The sequence below is a fragment of the Ovis canadensis genome, chromosome 9 (assembly GCF_042477335.2).
Source record: "Ovis canadensis isolate MfBH-ARS-UI-01 breed Bighorn chromosome 9, ARS-UI_OviCan_v2, whole genome shotgun sequence".
Taxonomy (NCBI): domain Eukaryota; kingdom Metazoa; phylum Chordata; class Mammalia; order Artiodactyla; family Bovidae; genus Ovis; species Ovis canadensis.
Window position 1 is genome coordinate 93,035,398 of NC_091253.1, and position 22,950 is coordinate 93,058,347.

At 43.8% G+C, this 22,950-nt stretch overlaps 1 protein-coding gene across 4 annotated transcripts in view; it reads left to right on the top strand.

The window, feature by feature from the left end:
* The window catches only part of CDH17 (cadherin 17), an 85,559-nt gene that overhangs the window by 9,556 nt on the left and 53,053 nt on the right, over positions 1-22,950 (top strand). For 2 of the 4 annotated variants that reach the window (XM_069601173.1, XM_069601174.1), the window contains exons 2-4: positions 5,922-5,974; positions 9,219-9,289; positions 14,874-14,972. In XM_069601173.1, coding sequence (XP_069457274.1) covers positions 9,239-9,289; positions 14,874-14,972 — 150 coding nt within the window. In that variant the 5' untranslated portion in view covers positions 5,922-5,974; positions 9,219-9,238. The remainder of the gene's footprint in view (positions 1-5,921; positions 5,975-9,218; positions 9,290-14,873; positions 14,973-22,950) is intronic. The other 2 variants (XM_069601170.1, XM_069601171.1) reach the window with 1 other exon arrangement.

The window sequence follows — 22,950 nt, forward strand, 5'->3', positions numbered from 1 at the left end:
GTTTGGCACCCAATAGACGTTTAATGAATGTTAATTAACTCTACTTTCCATGAGAAAAGATGTTGACTCTACCTTTCAAGTAGGTGATGCAGGTCAGACTGAGAAGTTGCTCTTTCGATCTCTAGGGAAAGAAACCAACAGAAATGTTGCAGTAATTGCATCTACCATTATGCAAGGGGGAAACTAATGCTTTGCCAAAGAAGTGGGGGTCCCAAAATATGAGATAACGAGAAAACACTTGAGTTTTGCTTCTTTTTTAATGAAGCATTTTAAAGCACATCTGATGTTTCACATATATCTTTGGTGAGAAGGGAGTGTGGTATCCTTTGAGACTTGCTAAAATGTCCCCTGGGAAAAGTCATTGCTGTCGTTCACGATGAAGATTGCATTTCCAGTACCTCCTCTCTTCTTTTATAAAAGGCAAAATATACCCCGACAACAACTCAACTTCCTGTTCCTTTGTCAAAGGAACTCTCTGGAAAGGAGAGTGGGCTCCCCCTTTTCTTCCCGGTCAAGAGAGGTGACTCTGGTCAGGAGGAAAGCTGAGCACTGTTGTGCTCCTTTCTCTGAGGGCTGACAAGTGTCTTTATGGCTGTTAGTTTACACGGGTAGAGACATACAGGTTTATTTGTTGGCATAAAGTTGTATTCCTTCAGAAATCCCTGGTGTCGAATTTAGCAGGGGCTAGTTGTTCTGTGTTCTCCTCAGTGATTAAACAAGAAAAGAGGTACTGAAGTTTGTTAGGGGAATATCAATCTACCTATTTTTACTTGTGAGAACAAACAAGAATGTTTATCTAGGTATAAGAAATGTTAAGTTAGCAAAAGCAGATACCCAATGGTTGAGGTTTAAACTCTTGTACACTCAAGATGAGCTTTTCACTTCTGCATGTGTAACAGACCAAGCTGTCCATGGTTATTGTGTTTGTGACACAAATAAAACCTAATTTGTCTTAATATTCTGTAAGACTGACATTGAATTCTCTCATCCATGATATTCTGAATCAATGATTTCTTACTGCATTTTAATTATTTTAAAGCATAGGGCTTGTGTTTCTGAGTGAGAGGCAGAGAAATCGGAAGGGTAGACTTGTGCCCTTAAGGAATGTTAAACTCAGCATGAGCACGTCTTCCTCACGCAGAGGGTTGCATGCTCGGTCTCTGCGATCAGACTGATGCTCCTTCTTCAACCTCGCTGAGCTGTTCTGCCCTGTAGGATGACAACAGGTCCTGTCTTATGGGAACGTTGTGAAACTAAATGAAATAAGTCATCCAAAGTACATAACCTAGTAAATGTTCACTAAATGCTAGCTTTTTTTTTCTTTTTAAAGGTTTCAATTATAAAAAACCAATTCATGAGTGAGTTTTCATAGTGGTATATCACCCTTTAAGAAGATAGAATTAAATTTATTTCCCCCTTACTCTCTTGCCCATCCCAGTTGTCAATTAGGACTTAATTGCAGAATCAGAAAGTTAGCCTGCTACACCTGAGGAGGACTGCACATATTTGTTTTTAGAGCCCTTCCCTGAAGGTCACCTCATACGTGAGCTAGTATTGTAGCAAATCTTCTGTTTTGTTTTAAATCTCAGTGTTTAAACCATACGTGAAAGTTAAGGTGTTAGTCACTCAGTCATGTCCGACTCTTCGACCCTATGGACTGCAGCCTGCCAGGCTCCTCTGTCCTTGGAATTCTCCAGGCGAGAATACTGGAGTGGGTTGCCATTCCCTTCTTCCTGACCCAGGGATCGAACCTGGGTCTCCTGCAATGCAGGCAGATTCTTTACTGTCTATCCACCAGGGAAGCCCTTAAATCATATGGGATGGGATCTAATTTAGATTTACCTCATATTGAATTTCTAAGGCCAGAATGTATTATCTTGACAAAGTATTCACCTCTGCACTTCTTAATACGCAAAGAAATGTATAAAGCATGAAGAAACTCTTTGCCAAAAATCATTAAGCTGCTCTTTTGAGAATATTGATTTCTACTCTCCTTTTGGTGGCTCAGTCAGTAAAGAATCAGCCTGCAATGCAGGAGACCGCCTGCAGCATAGCAGACCCAGGTTTGATCCCTGGGCTGGGGAGATCCCCTGGAGAAGGAAATGGCAACCCACTCCAGTCTTCTTGCCTGGAGAATTCCATGGACAGAGGAGCCTAGTGGGCTACAGTCCATGGGGTCACAAGAGTCAGACACCACTGAGCAACTACACAATGACAACAGTCCTCCTTTTAGGCTAGAAAAGACCCTTGTGATGTTGTTGTGCTAGACATGGAGGAAAGAAGTCCTATCTCTGCCTCAGGTTTCTGAGGTGGAAACCTAAACACCTTAGCGAACTCAACATGGTCGTCCTTACTGCCTATCTGCTCAAGTCGTCCAAGTACCATGGGGGTGGGTCGCCATCTGTGACCCCATGCGAGGGCCTCCCTTCCCTCTGACCTCCTCACCCCAGCTGTCCCTTCCCTAGCTCACTCTGAGGGGCGTGCTGGGTGGAAGTAAATATGAACATACTTCCTGAAATAGTCCTTAGAATGCATTATTACTTTCTTTAATAATTAGGTTTAAAATTTGTATTTAAGTCAATCAGAGAAATTCAACATATTTTAAGAGGAGCCCTCTACCCTCTTATAAGACTGTATAACCAATTATTCACCTACTGATTAAGTAAGAAATCACCCTCAATTTTGCATACGTGTGAATCCAGATTTTCGTATGCTGAAAGATGGGCATATTTCTACTGCAAAAGTCAGTGAGAGAACAAAGTGCCTGCCTTTATGTGTGCATTGGGGGGGAGAGGGCAAACTACCCTTCCTCTTCCTTCTCTGAACCTTCCTTCCTCCTCTCTAATCAGCCTGAAGTGGACGGCAGCAGCCCAGATTTTATACCTTCCTGTTTGTTTCTAGCTTACTACTAGCTGCTTTAATTGGGTCCTTAATTTGCCAAGAATGCAAATTGGTTGGATCCTCCTGCGATTTTTTCTAAACCTTAAATGATGTAATGAGTGCCTGAGATTTGTGAGGAAGAAGACCACAAAGATGGGCATGATTGATCTGAACATTACTTGATGAACAATGTGAGCAAGCTTTTAATAGGATTTTTATTCATATCTGGCCTTGCTGTCCAATTTATGCTGCTCTTAGCAATATACAACGCAGAGGTGAGTTAAATGGCACACAGAATATTTGGCTCTATTATTTGGTCCTGACGGTGTTATGAATTCTAGTCACAACTCTTTCCTTGGCCACATCACCTATGATATTGGAGAGCAAATTTTGCAGCCCTCTCCTGCTGTACCTTCACTGTTCTTTGGAAATGCATGGTTCAGCCTTAGAGTGTGGTGAATTACTTTAATTCAAAGCCCTTAACTTTTCTTTCTTTAAACAAAAAGGATGAGTACGGCTGACTTGATTTAAGGTTTGCCTATCACTTAGCTTTTTGTAAGAGGGGGAAAAAAAAATCAATGCTTGTGTATTGATTTACTTGCAGGTTTTGAGGCCTGGGACCTAGAAATTCCTTGTCCTCACTCAGATAAATGGGGATACGACAGGAGAGTCTAAAAATACCTCTTGGAGTCACTGGAGCCCAGCAGGAGATTCAATCAGTTTGGAGTGGAGCCCCTGGGATGCAGTGGCAACTGCCTATATCGTTACTGGATGAGGGCCCATCTGAGGCCACCTCTGTCCTAAGATGACACTGCCTTTGTCAGTCAAAACTAGGGCCCCTTGAGGTAGTAGTTTGGCAGGGATGCTATAATAAAGTACCACAGATACAGTGGCTCAAGCAACAGAAATCTATTGTCTCACAGCTCTAGAAGCTTGAAGTCCAAAATCAAGGCATCTGCGGGGCTGACTCCTGAGGACCATAACAGGTCTGCGGCCTCTCCCCTTGGCTTGTCTTTCCCTGTGGCCCTTCATATTGTCTTTCCTCTCTGTGTGTCTCTGTGGCCAAGTTCCCCCTTTTGATGAGGACACCAGTCATATTGGAGCAGGCCTACCCTGACAACTTCATTCTAACCGCATTACCTCTGTGAAGACTTGAGTCTCCAAGTCAGATCACATTCTGAGGTACTTAGGAGTCAGGACTCCAACATGAATTTTGAGGCAAGGGGCACTCTTCAACCCATCACACTTAGCTCGATTAAAACCTAAGAAACTAGGGGGGTGAAGTTCAGAGAGTGAACGAGGAGAGGGTACAATAGAGAAATAGTTGTGTGGTAGGAGCCAGATCTCCGAGGCTGATGGTCCTCTGAGAAGGCAGACACGTGTTAGCGTCTGAAGAGGAAGCGCCGCCATGGAGTGAAAAGCAAAGCTTTTTTAAATTTTAGCAAGATACGTAACCGACTCAGTGACACTAGGCGTCTTATTCGTAAGGATGTTCGTGCTTTCAGAGAGACTAAGATATGAATGAGAGTATAGGTGTGAAGTTAGCCAGACAGTGTGATCTTGGACAATGTCTTGTAACTTCTTTGATTTTTGATCTTTAAAATGATTTTATGTTTAGTTTCGGCTGTGCTGGGTCTTGTTGCTGTGCGGGCTCTTCTCTAGTCGTGGTGCGCGGGCTTGCCTTGTTGTGGAGCACAGACCAGACTCTAGGGCCTGGACCCGGGTCTAGAGCACAGACCCAGTGGTTGCGACACATGGGCTTAGTTGCTCCAAGACAGGGAGGTGGGATGCTCCTGGATCAGGGATCAAACCCACGTCTCCTGCATTGGCAGGTGGGTTCTTTACCACTGATCCACCAGGGAAGCCCCCTTTTAAGAGATAAATTTTAACAGTGCCTGCTTCATAGGGTTCTTACGAAAAATCAATAATTATATAAAAGTCTCACCATATGCTGAGACAAAGGGCTTCCAGTAAATGTTAGCTGCCTTTGTGTCATTATCCTGGCTGGACACAGATGGAGGACATGGAGGGGTTTCAGTGTTTTCTGGGCTGTGGTGAATTAAACGAAGCCGTCAGCCCTAATCGTCAAGGCCAGCAGCCCTGATTCCGTGTTTGTAAATGGTCCATGGTTAAAGCAACTGGTGGTGGCTTTTCAAAACTCTCCCAGACCTCTGACCTCTGTTGCTAAGGATGTACTTGGCCTCTCAGATAGTTGCATTGGAACTGTGTGAATTTAGTCTTTGTGCCTGAGGGAAACTCTGACAGATAGCAAAAATTCCTAGCAGATGGCTGGATCAACTGTTTCAGATAGTTCAGATGAAATGTCACTGAATTATCTGGAAATCTACTCCAATCCTTTGCCAAGTAGGGTTGGTGAAGTAGTCTATCAAGTGTGTATGGCTTGGTGGTTTTAGGCAATTTCAGTTACAAACCATGGTTTCCCTCCAGCCAGGAAGTAATATATATTAGTGAAATTACGTCTGTGTAAAGAGGAAAGATAGGCGAGACTTGTTTGTGAGGATGGAGTCCTCCTCTGGCATAATCCTAGCAGTGGGGTACTTTGCCTTGGATCATTCAGACAAAGGCTTTGCTTGGCCGCTTCATTCGGCCATAAGAGTGTTGCTGTGAAGGCTGCGTCTCGAGTATCCTTGTGACCAGGGCCATCTAAAGCTGGGAATTGTGACAGCAGCTGTCTTGTAGGACAAAATTTAAAGTTCTGACTAATAAACTTGGGTGGCAGAAGAAAATTTTATTTGACAAAAAATATTAACTGTTCAAAATATTCACTTATTGAGGTCCCCAAAGTAGGTACTATTATCCTCGCTTTACCGATGAGAGTCAGTGGAGGAGCCAGGATCCAAACCAGCCAATCTAACAATTGCATCGTGTGACTGATTCATCCACAAAGAAATCATGAGACCCTAGGCATGGGAACGGAAAGCAATTACTTCTGTTTCCCACTGGAAACCTTTCTGTGAGGGGTGAAACTAAAAGTAAATGACAAAATAAAGGATGAGTTTAATGCTTTGTTTACTTTTTAGGTTTCATTAAGCACCTCAAACGGTGGCCTGTTTGAGCATCTAGCCAAAATAAGGTATTTATTTTAATTTGCTTTTCTGCCATTCAACTTACATGTCTTTGGAAGATTGGAAGTGTTAAAAAATCATTTCAAGTGGAGATGGTATATATCAATCAATTCTTAACCTATCTACTGAGAAGAAATTTGTTTGTGTATTTAAAAGAGAAATAATCCTTTTCATCAACAATAAAAATGTATTACTGTGGATCAAAATAAATCTTTAGATCTCATTAGTTTCCTTCAATGTTTTCTGTTTATTCTGAAAGCTCTTACTAATTGGAGAAATTCATAGAATACCAATGTTAGACAATCACAAATGTTTCAGAATTTAATAAACATCTGTTGAGAGTATAATATATGCAAGTCATAGTATGAAGAGCTGGGAGAGGTTAAAAATATATAATTTTAAAATAAGGCTTCTGCTTTGAAGGATTTTGTTTTCTAGTAGAGGCAGCAACACAGGCATGTAAATAAGTGATAAAAAAGAAAATGCAGGCAGGAGGGGCTTTGAGAGAGCTTCTGTCTGGAAATCAGAGAGATTGCATGAAGGATGTAATTTCTAGCTCCATGAAGCAGATGCTACACCCCTTATTTTGTTTTCCCAGATTTTAGCCGAGTATCTGGCACATAATAGAATTGTTAAATTCAGTGATTTTAAAATAAATAAATTGGCCCTAGATGGCCAGGTATGTAAGGAAAAATGAGAACGCATAATCTCAATCCGGCTTGAATCAGCAAATATCAATTGTCGTTTACTCTGGGTGGGGCCCTTTGCTGGGTGGGAAGAACAGCCAGTGCCAAAGCGTGGAGACAGGGAAGCTGGGTTCAAAGTCCACGGAGTGCTCGGCGGCATTCCTGGGTGTGGTGGGTGTGGAAGATAAGGCGAGAAGAGCAACTGGGGACCAACATTTAAAAGACCTTGATGCTGAGGGTTTTGAGGAGGAAGATCCCCAAATGTCTATATTATGTTGTCTATATTTTTACTTCTCTTAAGCAAATATTGGTTGATAGCTGATGGTGTTCATTTTACTAACTTGAAAAAAATGACTAGTTAGATTTAACAATACCCATTTATTCATTTTAGATATATTGTAGTATGCTAGAACCTGGGCTTGTTATTTGTTTCTGTATGTTTCCAAACCACATAAGCAGTCTAAGCAGTAGAAAAAATGTCTTGTTTGTGTTTGACAAGGAGCCAATTCTAAAATGATGTTTGGACACATAGACCAGACTAATTCTGTTGCAAAAGCTCATTTCTAAACATTCACAGAATTTACAGATCTAACTGTCCTGAAGGGTTTTCGTCCTAGCTCTTTCTTAAAATAGCTGTAGCCTTGGGACAATTGGCCTCATTTACACAGCGTGCGCAACCAATATGCACATCTCTATACCTGCGTCTGCCTCTCTTCTGCTATCACACAGTGCAGGGTAGAGCTGGGAGAGGAAAAGTTCTTTGAACTTTGGCCTCTGACAGATCTGGTTGGCAACAGGGCAGTATCACTTCCTAGCTGTGTCTTTAGGTGAATGGCTTAACTCTGAACTTCAGTTTCCTCACGTATAAAATAAGAGTAATATTTCCTAATTCGTTATGGCTGTGAGAAACTCGTAACAGTTTTCGCTCACTATTGAGGAATTGCTATGTATTTTCCATTCGAGTAAACTGAGGCACAGAGAGAGATTAAGTAGTACCCACGTGGCCACACAGCTAAGGAGAGGCTGCGCTGGGTTTCCGGTCCAGACTCGCTGACTCAGAGTACACCTTCTGGGCCTCTGCCATTCTGTCCGTAAAGGTCCACTGATCTACCCTATGTGCTGTGCTGTGTGCTTAGTCACTCACTCGTGTCCAACTCTTTGCGACCCCATGGACTGTAGCCCGCCAGGGTCCTCTGTCCATGGGATTCTCCAAGCAAGAGTACTGGGGTGGGTAGCCACCCTTCTCCAGGGGATCTTGCAAACTCAGGGATCGAACCCAGGCCTCCCAGATTCTTTTTTTTAGCATCTGAGCCACCAGGGATGATCCTTAATAAACACTAATTTCTATCTTTATTTCCCAGGACATTTGTGAAGCTAAATTGTTGTAGTACTTTGGTTATTCTTAAAGTTCAAATAGAAAAGGTGTCCAAAGGTAAGGAATTAAAAATTTTCAGGGTTTAAATTTTTGGATAGTTTGAATTTTATAATCATTTTCCCATGCCGATTATATCAGCGACGTAAGTTCAATGTAGAAAAACTTTAAAAAAATAAAAAAAAAGAAGCAAAACAAGACCATCTTCAATTCCTTGAGGCAATAAAATAATTGGAATTTCAGTGAAGTGAATGCATTCTTCATTTCCTTGTTTTTTTGTTGTAGCAGTCCAATATTACGATAGGCAACAGTCCTGCTTCACAGACCATGTGGAAAATTTGTCTCAGATCTTAAAATCAGTTAGTCATGAAAAAATAAGAATAGGAAAAAAAATCAGTCATGATGTATCTTAGGGTGAAAGGTATACTTTTTGTGAAATGTGAAGGCACAGGGAAAGAGGAAAAATAATACTGAGTAGGAGAGAAGAGGGGCGGAGTGTGGATTCTCACTGGGTTGCTTTGGGAGTTATAAATACATTTTTTCCTTTGGTATATTGTACAGTTAACAGCAAGGTTTAGAAGAACAAAGAGGCGGCTGGTGAGGTAGTTGAATGAAGGATTGGGAACATGCTTGGGTTCTTCCTTCTTGAAGACTCTCATATATTTGCAGCTGTGAATCAGAACCACTAAAATTTTAGTGTCTCGTTATTTTGGCATTTGCCCATCTCCTCCATCCATATAATGAGGGTCTTCATTGTGGCATATGGGGGCTTCTCTAGTTGTAGAGCAGAGGCTCACTAGTTGCAGCTTCTCTGTTTGCCCCCGGGCATGTGGGCTCTTAGTTCCCCGTCTAGGGATTGAATCCTGGTCCCCGGCACTGGAAGGCAGATTCTTAACCACTGGACCACCAGGAAAGTCCCCACTTAAGACTCTTTAAGTGAAGAAGAGTGATAAAGTGAAGCGGCAAAAATGGAGTGAGCACAAGCTTGTTTCGGGATATTGACTCGTGGTTGCTGTGGATGAGGTATCAGGGGGCTTGGGGAAGTCCTGGCTGATCCGCAGAGGAGAGGCTGGCCTTCAAGGATGCCATCCTACGAGGTTTATAACTGAATATCATCCAGTGATCCTTTGTGCTTGGATAAACATGATTTTAACAGGACGGGAACTAATCAACTTATCTCTGGTTTATTCACAGGAGTTTGAATAAGGAAAATTATGACAACGCAAGCCCAGCTACACTGCTTGTGCCTCCTTACACTCTACTTGGTAAGAGAAGAGAAATGTTCTGTCTTTATTTAGTGGAATATTTCTAGCCCATACCGGGGAAGCAACAGCTGTCATCACTTAAAAAAAAAGTCTATCAAATTAACTTATTGTGAACAAAGCACACAGCTTACCCTAATGGGCCATTTTTGATGAAATGGCTGTAAGTTATACGTCTAACTTTCAACCAGGGAGATGCTTTCTCCTCAGCTCTTATAAGCCAATGCCCCTTCATGGGCAAGTTTTAAACAATTCATCTACTCAGTTTTAAGCCTTTACATCCAGCTCAGGGACTCTGGAAAGAAAAGTATACTGATACATGTGTTAGTCTCTGTCCGTTAGTCTTGACTTTATTTATTTTTTCTTTAACCATGGTTAAATTACCACTGAAATTAAGAAAAAGCATTTTCTCCATTTTTGACTCTGCTCTGCTCTGTACTTTTGTTCCCATATACGGCTTGGACTTTTTTTGGCCAAATTTGCCCTTAGTCACTTGTTGAGCTAACCCTATCGACTCAGGCTTCTAGAAGTTGGAGCTGAATGGAACGTGGGGAGACCAGCCCAGACCTCAGGTAGATAGAGGAATGCTGTCTTGCCTTTTGTCGTGAGGTTCGTAAGGGTCATACACAGGCCAGATTTGCTGTGTTATGAAGCAAAATTATGGGGAAGCACTTGCTTTCTCCTTAGAAGGAAGCTACTAGATCCTCTTACCTCTAATCTTGGTTCCTTTCTTTGAAAACCCAAACATAACATCGAATTTCAAGTTCCAGAGAGCCCCTGAGAGTCTACACAGTTCAAAATATTTAGAGTGACATACAGCTGTACTTGTAAACTTAACAGAGTGTTCCTCTTGAGGGGAAAAGCTGTAGTCTGAACCTTACAAGCACTGTGCATTCTCACAGCCTGGGGCTTGAAGCTTGTCCCTAGGACTGCCCAGAAGCACCACTTGGCTTCGCTCCTGTTGCTACATTTTCATATGTGCTTTGCTATCTATATTATGGCAGAACGGTGAAATCAGTGCCTGGTTCAAACTTGGCACTGCTGTTGACTGGTGATAGGAACTTGGGTGAGTTACTATGCTCTGAACCTCAGTTTTCTGTCCTGTGAAATGGGTCTAACAAGAGGACTTGCCTTATGTGGCAACTAAATGAGATCATACAAAGCCCTTGGATCAGTGATTGGCACAGTCTAAGGACTTGATAAATATTAGCTATAATTATTACTATTGCTATTATTAAGTCACTTCAGTCGTGTCCGACTCTGTGTGACCCCATAGACGGCAGCCCACCAGGCTCCCCCGTCCCTGGGATTCTCCAGGCAAGAACACTGGAGTGGGTTGCCATTTCCTTCTCCAATGCATGAAAGTGAAAAGTGAAAGTGAAGTGGCTCAGTCATGTCCGACTTAGCGACCCCATGGATTGCAGCCTTCCAGGCTCCTCCATCCATGGGATTTTCCAGGCAAGAGTACTGGAGTGGGTTGTACATTTTAAATATTCCGTGATTACACTCATATGGACCCTGACCTCCATGAGGAAGTCTGTGTTTTAGTCATCTTTGCAGCCTCAGCACATAGCACAGTGCCAGGAACAAGGTAAAAATTAAATACATAATTATGGATTTATATTAAGAAACAACAATGAGCTCTAAGAAAGAGAGAGAAGATTCTACCAGGATAGTTTAACATTAGCAGGCTCAACAGCTTCTGATCTGAGATGGGGATATGCACTTTTCTTCCTAGACAGAGGGTGAAAAGCAGTTTTCCTTTTCCTTCCTCTCACCGTAGTGTGGTTTCCACCTGGAGTAAGAAATATGGCCCAAACCACTGCTGGCAGCAAGAGCGTTGCCCGGGAGACAGCCACATGCACAGCTGTCTCTGGGTGAAGGAGGAAGGCTGCAACCTGTGGCTGGGGTCTCAGGGGCGTTGGGAGGAGCCATGTCTCTTCTGCCCCCCTCACCCCTATGCCCAGACCCTCTCCTGTGAAGACGGCAAGTTCACTTGGTGCTTCTTTCTTTCAGCATCAGGCTTTTATTTTGCAGAGGTTATTTACCATTTATTCCATTCTATAGTGGCTCTCCCGTCTTCTTCTGAGAACTGGTTCTCTTAGGGGATTAGAAACACTGTGTGAACACATTGGAAGGGCACTGAAGAGAGGATCTGGGGAAGTGCTGAGTAGGGATGCAAGGCAATCAGGGAGAAGCCAACTGTTTCAGAACTGTGTCTGGGACTCTACTTCCTCCAGAAGGAAGAAGAGCTTGAAATACTTACTGTATAACCAACACAGAGAACTCTTGCTGTAAAGTGCAATGAAGGTGGCTACTAGGCAGGCAGATCTGACAATTGCAAGTGTCCTTTGCTGGCCTGGAAGGCAGTGGGGCAACTTGGTGGAGAGTTGGGGCTTGGTAGTCCAGCCCCATTGGTACTGTTCCACGGTAACACCAGCTATCTGTGTCTCTGCTAGGGGAATTCTCTTGAGAGACTTCCTTGATATTGATGAGGATCTTAAGAAATGACATGTGTGGAGGGTCACATTCCGTAGCAGGAGACATGAAAATATCAGTTCCTTCCGCTTCCTACCTTTCACCTCTTTATGCAAGATGGTGGGTTTTGTTCCTCCAACTCTTTCACAAGTTTTCACTGTAACATTCTTCCCAGTTCTGGCAGTATGGCCTGTTGACTCATGCATTTTGAAATCTTTATAGCTCAAATAGCCCTGATATGAGAACCCAACCCTACTTTGAACCTTGCCACTGAGACATCTCCTTGTTTCCTGATAGGTGAGCCAGCTTGTCCACCGAGGAAAAATGCAGGCTTATGGATGAGGTGCGCCTGACTAACATAGTTTTCCTGTAGGGGCCGTCACCGGTGTGATCAGCTGAAAGACAGACTTCTTACTGATGTGAGCAGAAAGCTGATGAAATGAAATGAAAGTCACTCAGTTGTGTCCGACTCTTTGTGACCCCAAGGACTATACAGTCCATGGAATTCTCCATTTCAATCCCACTCCCCATGGAATTCTCCAGGCCAGAATACTGGAGTGGGTAGCCTTTCTCTTCTCCAGGGGATCTTCCCAACCCAGGGATCGAACCCAGGTCTCCCATATTGCAGGCGGATTCTTTACCAGCTGAGCCACCAGACAGACTGCTTCCTGATGTGAGCAGAAAGCTGATGAAAGCAGTGTGCTCTTAAGCAGTAGCCCCTCAAAAAGCACTGCCCTAGCAGCGGCAGCATCCTGTATCCACCACGGTGCCCACTTCTTGTGCCCTGCCTTCCAGAGGGAGGAGGAGCTGGAGCTGGAGCTGGAGAAGATGTGGAAAGAAGTGGGAGGGAAGATGAGCCCTCAGAGGAAGACACACCTTGAAAGGGACTGATGAGCTAGGAGTCTGTATAGTTACTGTGTCAGTCAAGAAGTCCTTTGCTGCTGCTGCTGCTAAGTCGCTTCAGTCGTGTCTGACTCTGTGCGACCCCATAGACAGCAGCCCACCAGGCTCCCCCGTCCCTGGGATTCTCCAGGCAAGAACACTGGAGTGGGGTGCCATTGCCTTCTCCATAGAAGTCCTTTAGCTATGAGCAAATTTAGAGTTTCTCCAGTCAACAGGGATTTATTTTTTTGTTAGACAATAAGGATCCTATAGTGGGCAGTCCTGGGCAGGCTTAGCAGTTTTGTGATGTTGTCAGAGACCTAGGCTTCTTTATCTTTGCTCCACCATTATTTGAGCTGGTTTATCCCTCACGGTTTCATGACAGCTGCCACAGCTACAGACAGGGCACCACTGCCTGAACAAGAACAAGGAAAGAGGAAGGACCATGCCACCCACATCAGTCCATTTTCATCAGCTCAGTTCAGTCACTCAGTCGTGTCTGACCCTTTGTGACCCCTTGGATTGCAGCACGCCAGGCCTCCCTGTCCATCACCAACTCCCGGAGTTTACCCAAACCCATGTCCGTTGAGTCAGTGATGCCATCCAACCATCTCATCCTCTGTTGTCCCCTTCTCATCAGAAGAACAAAAGCTTGACTAGAAACATCCCCCTACCCACACCCCGACCCAGCAGACTCCACCTTTTGTTTCAATAACCAGAATTGAGTCACTTGGCCATGATCTTCCCTGCAAAGGAATCTGGGAAAGAGATCATTTGTTTTTCCAAGGGACAGAGGGTGACGATGGCTGTGGGGGCAGCTAACCCGAGTCCACTGCTACTCTGAAGGGGAGGGAAGTTCCAAATTCCAAAACCTCTGTGTTCTTATTACCGCTTTTTTGTTGGACACCGAGATCAACTCAGTCAAGGTTTAATGAGCCATAGTACAAGATCTTTTTTCCCCATCATTTCATCCTAATTGTTTTGGGGTTATTTATCTCCAGTGTTTCTGCAGTAAGAGTATACTTGCTCCATATAAAGAAATGGAAAATAAATCTCTTCTCCCCAGTTTTTCTTTCTTTTTTTGGTTTTACCTGTCCAGTTCTCCAAACCATTAACTTCCCATATCATACTAATCTATCCCACCCCTGACTGCCACCAAGAAGGGAGAGCGGAAGGACCACTCAGGAGGGGCACTGGCACTGGGTGTCGTGCTAGATACCTCGTTCCAGGGGTGCCCACTGTGGTGGGTTTATAGCTGGTGGTCCCTTTCTGCATGCTGCTCTGCCTCGCAATTTCCTTCAGTGATCCTTGTTGGTGGGAGACAAAGGGATGGCAGGAACTACCTCTGAATGTGCCCTCTTATACACCCCCCTTGCTGCAGATTTCCTGCCAGGCTGTCTCAGCCACTTGTGAGTAGTGGGGCAGTGGCTTAGAGTGGCTAAGAGTGGTCTGGAATTGTAGGTTAGAATCCTGCTTCCTGTACTGTGAGCAAATGACTTAACCTTTCTGCATCTCAGTCTCATCGCCGGTGAAACAGAGCTAGTGATGATAAATGTAGGATTGTTAATGCGGTTGAATGTGCTTAGGACAAAGCTCAGCATACACTAGCGTAGCGAATGTGAGCTCTTTTTGCTTTGTGCCAGGCAAGCATTGTATTAAACAGGCCCACGTATTTTTTTCCCCTTATGGATTCAATTGTCTTTGAGGTGCCTGAACTCTAGCATGCTGGGGAACCTGCCATGGATTTCCTTATAAGCTAACAAGAGTGGAATGGAGGGGTTTTAAGAAGCTGGTGTCAACCAGGTAGAATTGAATGGCATAGTGGCATTGTGGGACGACGATCAGCAGTTTTCCTTCAGCTAGAACCTAGTGTGTGTGCCATGTCAGCCGCTCATGGGTTCTACTCCGGTCAAGTGACTAACCCTTTGTGAGCCTGATTGAAAACACGGCAGTGTTAATTTTTTCCTCCAGGGTGATTGCTTCAATCACCTTGAATGAGAAAAGCAATGCTAGGCTGCTGACAAACCATCTTGATGTAGTGGAGCCTCAACAAATATTAGAACCCTTCCTGTCTATTTTGATTTGATTTCACTTTTTTGGGGGGCCATGTTAGAATCTTAGATTTCATATATCACTCCCGGAACCATAAGAAAGCCATCAAGTGGCCCATATACATTCATAGTACATGGTGTTGCTAATTTTCTGTTTTCCTTTCTTCTTTTAACAGACAACTGGATATGGCCAAGAGGGAAAGTTTAGTGGGCCCCTAAAACCCATGGAATTTTCAATTTTTGAAGGCCAAGAACCGAGTCAACTCATATTCCAGGTAAGGGCTCCTCTTAGACCCTGTCATCTTGATTTTGCAGGCTCTCTCCATGGACTTTTACTCCTTTACTGGACACTCAGAAATAAAATAGAGGCCTAGGAGATCTCATTATGGATAATGATTTCAGAAGCCAAGGGATGAGCAGCCTCAGTAATACCAGGCGTCCTCATTTGGACTTCCTCAGCGGTATCTGGGGTATCTCCCATCTCTGAGGCGGGGACCTTAGGGCCTGTAGGCTGCACCCTTCCCCGGGGGTGGGTGGGGAACCAGTCTCGGAAGTGGGTGGTTATCTGAGTCTTGGTCTATTCCGCGAGCTGGCTGCTTGCAGCGTTTGAAGATGCCGATTCTCTGGTTTAGCGCTGGAATAGCCTGCCTTCCTGGAGAAGGAAATGGCAACCCACTCCAGTATTCTTGCCTGAAGAATCCCGTGGACGGAGGAGCTTGGTGGGCTACAGTCTATGGGGTTGCAAAGAGTCGGACACGACTAAGCAACTAACACACACACACACACACACACACACACACACACAGAGACTGCCTTCTCCACCGAGCCATCTCTAGGCCGACGCAGGCGTTGCCCAAGACACACTGGGAGGCAGTCATCTTGTTCACTTAGTTCACTGAGAGAAGCCTCAGGTTGAGGGTGCACGGCAGGGGCTTGAGGGGCAAGAGACTTCAGCTTTAGGGGCACTGAAATAATCCTGGGAACATTATCCCTGGGAGAGGGAGAAAAACATCCTACTGCATTGGTCAGAAACCCCTGGGGAAGCCTGCTTGGCCCTAGAGTGGTTGAAGAGGCTTTGATGGGCCTTAGAGGGTGACCGTGACCCCCTACCCCATGCACTGGGGGAGCAACAGGGGTTGCCAAACTACTGTCTGAGGTGGGTATGCCTTCTCTTAAGTGCCAAACATCTCTTCTGTTGGACAGTTCCCATCCGCAGAGGAGGGACCGAAAACTGCCTCATCCCAGCTTCTCTCATTTGGTACCAGATCAGTGCGAAGTGGCCCTATTATATGAGCTAGTAGGGGTGCACAGGTATCTCTGTGCCCCCACCGTGGGGTGTTACAGAGGCTTTGACCTCTCCAGTCGGGGGAATCAGGCCCTGAGGGAGGAACAAATGCTTTGCGAGTTTAGACAGAAGAGCATTCTAGCAAAGGCACAGCTGGGACACCTGCTCTGTGCTGGAAGAGGGCAGGGCCTGCCTGGGGTTCTGGCAGAAGGCCAGTGAGACTGGGAAGCCACGAGCCTGGAGAAGGAGGTAGGAGCAAAGGCTGCAGAGACAGGAAGGATCCTGACTTCTAAGGTTCTTAGATCCCCCCCGCTCCCCCAGAGGAGCGGGCCTGAATCACGTTTCCATTCAGGGCTGCCAAGTGGAGGGGGCTGGAAAACGGGAAAGGATGCCAGGAAACTGGTTGGGAGTCTCTGGTGAGGGCTCACTTAGGGGAAGATCTCTTTAACTAACTCTGTCTCCCTCGCCAGGGAGCATTTAGTTAGAGATTTCTCATTTACATTTGGAAAGTCCTTTTCATTTGTGTGTTTTATGCTTCATAAGTTGGTAAGAATGCTGCGGGCTGGGCACACATTCTTCTCCTTGTATGAACTGTGCAGAAAGTGCCCACTGTTACTAGATGCTCTCCTGGGTCCTGGGGGTGCGGGATGAGACCAACAGCAATTCTGCCCCTGGAGAGCTCTTGGATAGCAGAAGGAGACAAATGCAAACAATGCAGTGAGGGTTCTGATTGGAGCCTGGTGGGCTGCAGAGGGGCCAAGTGCAGGCCGAGAAAGAGTGGTCGATTTTAAGAGTGGAGGGTAGTCTTTGAACAGAAAAAGTTTCACTGGACCCCTGAACTGGGTATTTAAAGTCGACCAGGCACTCCCAAACAGAAAGCAGGCCCTGAGGACTAGATGAAAAAAAAAAATATGGGGGCAGGCATTTAGCAAGAAAATGAAAGATGGCAGGTGTTTTAGGGTGGGAGAGGGTGTGAGGAGGGGTTGCTGAGGGCAGGGGTCGGCGTGGGGGTCCAGACTGGCTGTTTAACCTGTGCTAGGCGGCAGGGCCCACTGGGATGTTAAGAAAGGGGTGAAGGAGTTAGGCCGTGTTTGCCCAGACTTGCTCTGTGATTGCTTTGAGTGTATGATGAGGGGATGAGCCTGGAGGTGGGAAGGGTCTTGGGACACTGTTGGCCATAGAACCAGTGGGATGCAGGCCTGGTTTAAGCAAGTATAAACGGGAGTGGAGGGGAGGGGTTGGAGCAATGCCAGGGGGTCCCATGTGCTGGAATTGGTTACTGAGTGAGTGCAGGCCATGAGAGAAGGTGTTGAGGGTAACTCTGGGGTCTCTGGATTGCTTGACTGGCTGGTTCATGGTGTCATTCAAAGAGAGAATGAGAGAAGGAAGGGAGGGAAAGTTTATGGGAAAGTAAGCTTTAGGCTTATTGAATTTAATCTGTGGGGTTAGCGAGGTGGAGATGTTTGAGAGACAGTGGCCACATGAGTCTGGAGCTGTAGACTGGGGCTAATCCAGGCCTTGGGTTTGAAAGCCCATCTGTAGTGAGTACCTCAACTACCCACAGGGGCCAGGTAGATGATGAACAGTACTATCTTGGGATCAGAAAGGCAATAGCAAAAAAAAACCAGATGTAGAAAAGCCCCCAACTGTGCGAATGTGAAATTAAAAGTCTTCTGACTCTTGGTTTCAGCCTGTGGGACACGGAACAGTAGGGAGCAGGACTGACTGAGGGTGCCTCCCAGGGCAAAGGCTCAGTGCAATTCCAGATAATTTATCAAATCAGAATTTGTGTATTACAGGATTTCATGATTTTTTCCACAGAAGTCAGGCATTTCTATATTCATGTAGAATTTCCTAGTTCAGTTCAGTTCAGTTCGGTCGCTCAGTCGTGTCCGACTCTTTGCGACCCCATGAATCGCAGCACGCCAGGCCTGGTAGAATTTCCTAAGAATCTAAATATTTCCTAAGAATAAAAATCTAAGAATATTGGCACAGTTAAAAAAATCATCCTATAATCAAAGCAAAAGGTATCTCTGGGCCAGAGAGTCTGCCGTCACTTCCTCAGACAGAAAGGAATGGATGTTCTGTGAGTACAGGTCCACGTCTCGTTGAACAGAATCAGAACTGTACATAGTTCTGATGTACTGAACTGCACAATCTCCAACTTACAAATATCGCAGACCTAGAAATTGCTTCTTAGGATTCTTTCACAGTCTCTGAGGATCCCAGCCAGTAAAATCATTCCTTGGGTTGCTCCACGTCGTTTTCTGTTCTTTTTCCATCAGTCATGCTACAGAGCTTATCTCTTCTAGGCAGGAAATGAGGGCCCCGCTGTCCTGGTTGAAAGTTCTTGTGTATGGGTGTGTGTGTTACAGAGAAGTAGGAGATGAAGGGGATTTCCTTCTAGAATCTCAGAGTCTTCGTGCTAGAAAACACCTTAGAGACTTTTTGTACCAACTGCTTGTTTTCCAGATAGGGAAACTGAGGCTTAAATAAGTTAATGGCATAACTGATATTATAACACTGCTGTTCTCACATTCTAGTCGAGTATATCATGCTACCTAACACCATATATGGCTTCCCAGGTGACGCTAGTGGTAAAGAACCCTCCTGTCAATGCAGGTAGAAATAAGGGAAGTGAGTTCAATCCCTGGGGTTGGGAAGATCCCCTGGAGAAGGGCATGGCAACCCACTCCAGTATTCTTGCCTGGAGAATTCCACAAACAGAGGAGCCCAGCGGGCTATAGTCCATAGGGTCACACAGAGTCAGGCACCACTGGAGTGACTGAGCATGCGTGCAACACCATATGCAAAAATTAACTCAAAATGGATTAAAAACCTAGATGTAAGACCAAAACCATAAAACCCCTGGAAGAAAACAGAAGCAGAAACTTTGATATAAATCATATCTGTCTCCTAAAGCAAAGGAAATGAAAGCAAAAATAAGCAAGTTAAACCTAATTAAACTCCGAAGCTTTTGCACAGCAAAAGAAATGATTGTTAAAATGAAAAGACAACCTACAGAATGGGAGAAAATGTTTGCAAACGATATAACTGATAAGGGGTTAATATCCAAAATATGCAAAGAGCTCATACAACTCAGCGTCAGAAAACAACCTAATTTAAAAATGGGTAGAATACTGAAATAGACGTGTTTCCAAAGAGAACATGCAGAAGGCCAACAGGCACATGAAAAGATGTTCAACATTGTGAATCATCAGAGAAATGTAAATTAATAAACTCTAGAAACGATCCCTGAAAGTACAGTCTTGAGAAATGCAAATTTAAACCACAAAGAGATATCACCTCAAGCTGTCAGAATGGCTATCCTCAGAAAGAGCACAAACGACAAAGGTTGGTGAGGATGTGGAGAACAAGGAATTGCTCGTGCGCTTTTTTTGGGGAATATAAATTGGTGCAGCCACTGTGGAAAACTGTACGAAGGTTTCTCGAAAAATAGAACTACCATATGACTCAGTGACTCCACTCCTGGGTATATGTGAAAAAAAATGAGAACACTAATTCAGAAAGATACATGCACCCCAATATTCATAGTAATAGTATTTACAGTCGCCAAGATATGGAAGCAAGCTAAGTGTCCATCAGTGGATGAATGGATACAAAATACATGACACAAACACGCACAATGGAATACTGCTGCTGCTGCTGCGAAGTCGCTTCAGTCGTCTCCGACTCTGTGCAACCCCATAGATGGCAGCCCACCAGGCTCCCCCATCCCTGGGATTCCCCAAGCAAGAACACTGGAGTGGGTTGCCATTTCCTTCTCCAATGCATGAAAGTAAAAAGTGAAAGTGAAGTCATTCAGCCTTGTCCGACTCTTCGCGACCCCATGGACTATAGCCTACCAGGCTCCTCTGTCCATGGTATTTTCCAGGCAAGAGTACTGGAGTGGCTTGCCGTTGCTTTCTCTACTACTCAACCATCAGAATAACTTCCCTGGTGGCTCAGACTGTAAAGAATTTGCCTTCAGTGCAAGAGAACTGGGTTCAATCCCTGAGTTGGGAAGATTCCCTGGAAAGGGAATGGAAACCTAATCCTGTATTCTTGCCTGGAAAATCCCATGGACAGAGAAGTCTGGTGGGTTACAGACCATGGGGTTGCAAACAGTCAGATATGACTGAGTGACTAACACTTTTCACTTTCATAAAAAGAATGTAAATTTGCCATTTGCAGCAATATGGATGGACTTCAAGGGTATTACGCTAAGTGAAATAAATCAGACAGAGAAAGAGAAATATTGTATGAAAGCATTTATATATGGAATCTGGAAAACAAAACCAACTAGTGACTACAACATAAAAGACTCAGAGAACAGAAAGTTCTCACAGAGAACAAGCTAGTGGTTATCAGTGACAGGTTGGGGGAAGAGGAGGGGCCAAGATAGAGGTAGGGGATTAAGAGGTACAAACTATTATGTATAAAACTCCCTTGAACAGCAAGTGGGTCAAACCAATCAATCCTAAAGGAAATCAACCCTGAATATTCCTTAGAAGGACTGATGTTGAAGCTGACACTCCAATACTTTGGCCACCTGATGCAAAGACCTGACTTATTGGAAAAGACCCTGATGCTGGGAAAGATTGAAGGCGGGAGGAGGAGAAGGGGATGACAGAGGATGAGATGGTTGGATGGCATCATTGACTCAATGGAGATGAGTTTGAGCAAACTCCAGGAGGTAGTGAAGGACAGGAAAGCCTGGTGTGCTGCAGTTCATGGAATCTTAAAGAGCTGGACATGACTTAACAACTGAACAACAGCAAATAATCTACAAGTATATACTGTACAACACAGGGAATATGACCTGTATTTTGTAGTAACTATTAGTGGAATATAATTTAGACCTTGTGAATTACTTTGCTGCACCCCTATAATTTGTATAATATTGTGTGCTGTGCTCTGCTGTGCTTAGTTGCTCAGTCTTGTCCGGCTCTCTGTGACCCCATGGACTAGTCCTCCCAGCTTCTCTGTCCATAGGGATTCTCCAGGCAAGAATACTGGAGTGGGTTGCCATACCCTCCTCCAGGGGATCTTCCTAACCTAGGGATCGAACCCAGGTCTCCTGCATTGCAGGCGAATTCTTTACCATCTGAGCCACCAGGGAAGCCCATGTAATATTGTGCTTCAATTTAAATTAAAAAGTAGGTTACATGGCAAAAAATAAAATCTGACATCTCAGAAAAAAAAAAAAAAGCATTTCATTCTCTCTCCATCTTTGGATGTGGAGGTGATGTGGGAAACTCAGCCTTGGTAAGATGCTCTCTGAGCTCTTTATTCCAGGGTAGCATGGAGTCCCCTCATCTGTACCACTTGAAGAACTTCTTACCTGAAGTCAGGGAGGCACAAAACAAGCTTATTGCCCCATGAGGTTGACCCTTGCATTATTAACATATCCTCCAAAAAAGAAAGAAGCAAACAAACAAAAGGAAGGAAGGCAGGAACTACACATCTACAGATTTCTTTCACTGAAGATTTGCAACCATCCCCAGCTCTGTACTCTCAGGGGCTTCCAGAGGAAAGAATTGTATGATACATTTCTGAAATAGGTCATTTTTTGCCTTTTCTCTTTGTAATGTATGAGATGTAACTCACATATCTTAAGATTTGCCCTTTTAAAATGGCCAATTCTTTGGTTTTTAATGTATCATAAAAATATGCAACCATCACCACTGTCTGATCCCAGAACACTTTCACTTTCAAAGAAACCCTATACCCACTGGCAGTCACTCTTTCCTCTCCTCCCAACCCCTGGCAAACACTGATTTGTTTTCAGTCTCTATAGATTTGCCTTTACAGACACCTCATAAAAATGAAGTCATATAACATGTGGCCTTTTGTGTATAGTTTCTTTTACTTAGAATATTTTCAAGGTTCATCCATATTGTAGCAGCTATTAGTACTCTACTCCTTTTTCATAGCTGAATAATATTCCATTGTGTGAATATGCTACCTTTCGAATATCCATTTATCATTTGATGGACATTTATGGCTATTACAAAGTAATGGAATTATGGACATTCATGTACAATTTTTTGTGAGGACATATGTTTTCCATTCTCTTGGATATATACCTAAGAGTAAAATTTCTGAGTCATGATAAATTTAATATTTAGCCTTTTGAATAACTGTAAAATTGGTCTGCAAAACAACTGAACTGTGTTACATTCCCACCAGCATTGTATAAGTGTTGTGATATCTCTACATCCTTGACAACGCTTGTTACCATTTTTAAAAAAATTGTAATTAAAGCTATTCTAGTGGATAGAGTGGTTTCTTTGTGGTTTGGGTTTCCTAATGATTAATGTTAATATCTTTTAATGTACTTATGTACTATTTGTATCTGTTCTTTGGAGAAATGTCTCTTCAAATCCTTTGCCTATTTTAAAATTGTATTATGTCTTTTTATTGTAAGAGCTGTTTATATATTCTGCATAAAGTTCCTTATCATACACATAATTTGCAAATACTTTCTCACATGCCGTAGATTGTCTTTTCAGTTTCTTGGTAATGTCATTTGAAGCACAAAAGCTTTTGATTTTGAAGTTCAATTTATTTATTTTATTTTCTGTTTGTGCTGTTGATATAATATCTAAAAAACTATTGCCTCATCAAGAGTCATAAGGTTTTATGCCTGTGTTTTCTTCTTAAAGTCTTATAGTTTTAACATTTAGGCCTTTGATCTATTTTTAGTTGTTCCGTGCATGGTACAAGGTAGGGATCTAACTTCATTTTCTTTTGCATGTGAGGATCCAGTTGTTCAAGCATCATTTGCTGAAAACACTATTTTTTCCCCCTTGAATTATCTAAACACCTTTGTTGGAAATTAATTTGACAATAAATACAAAAGTTTACTTCTGTACTCCTGATTTTGAGTCCACTGATCTATATGTCTATCCTTATGCAGTGCCATAAGCTTATTGGCCCATGAGGTTGATCCTTAGGTTATTAAC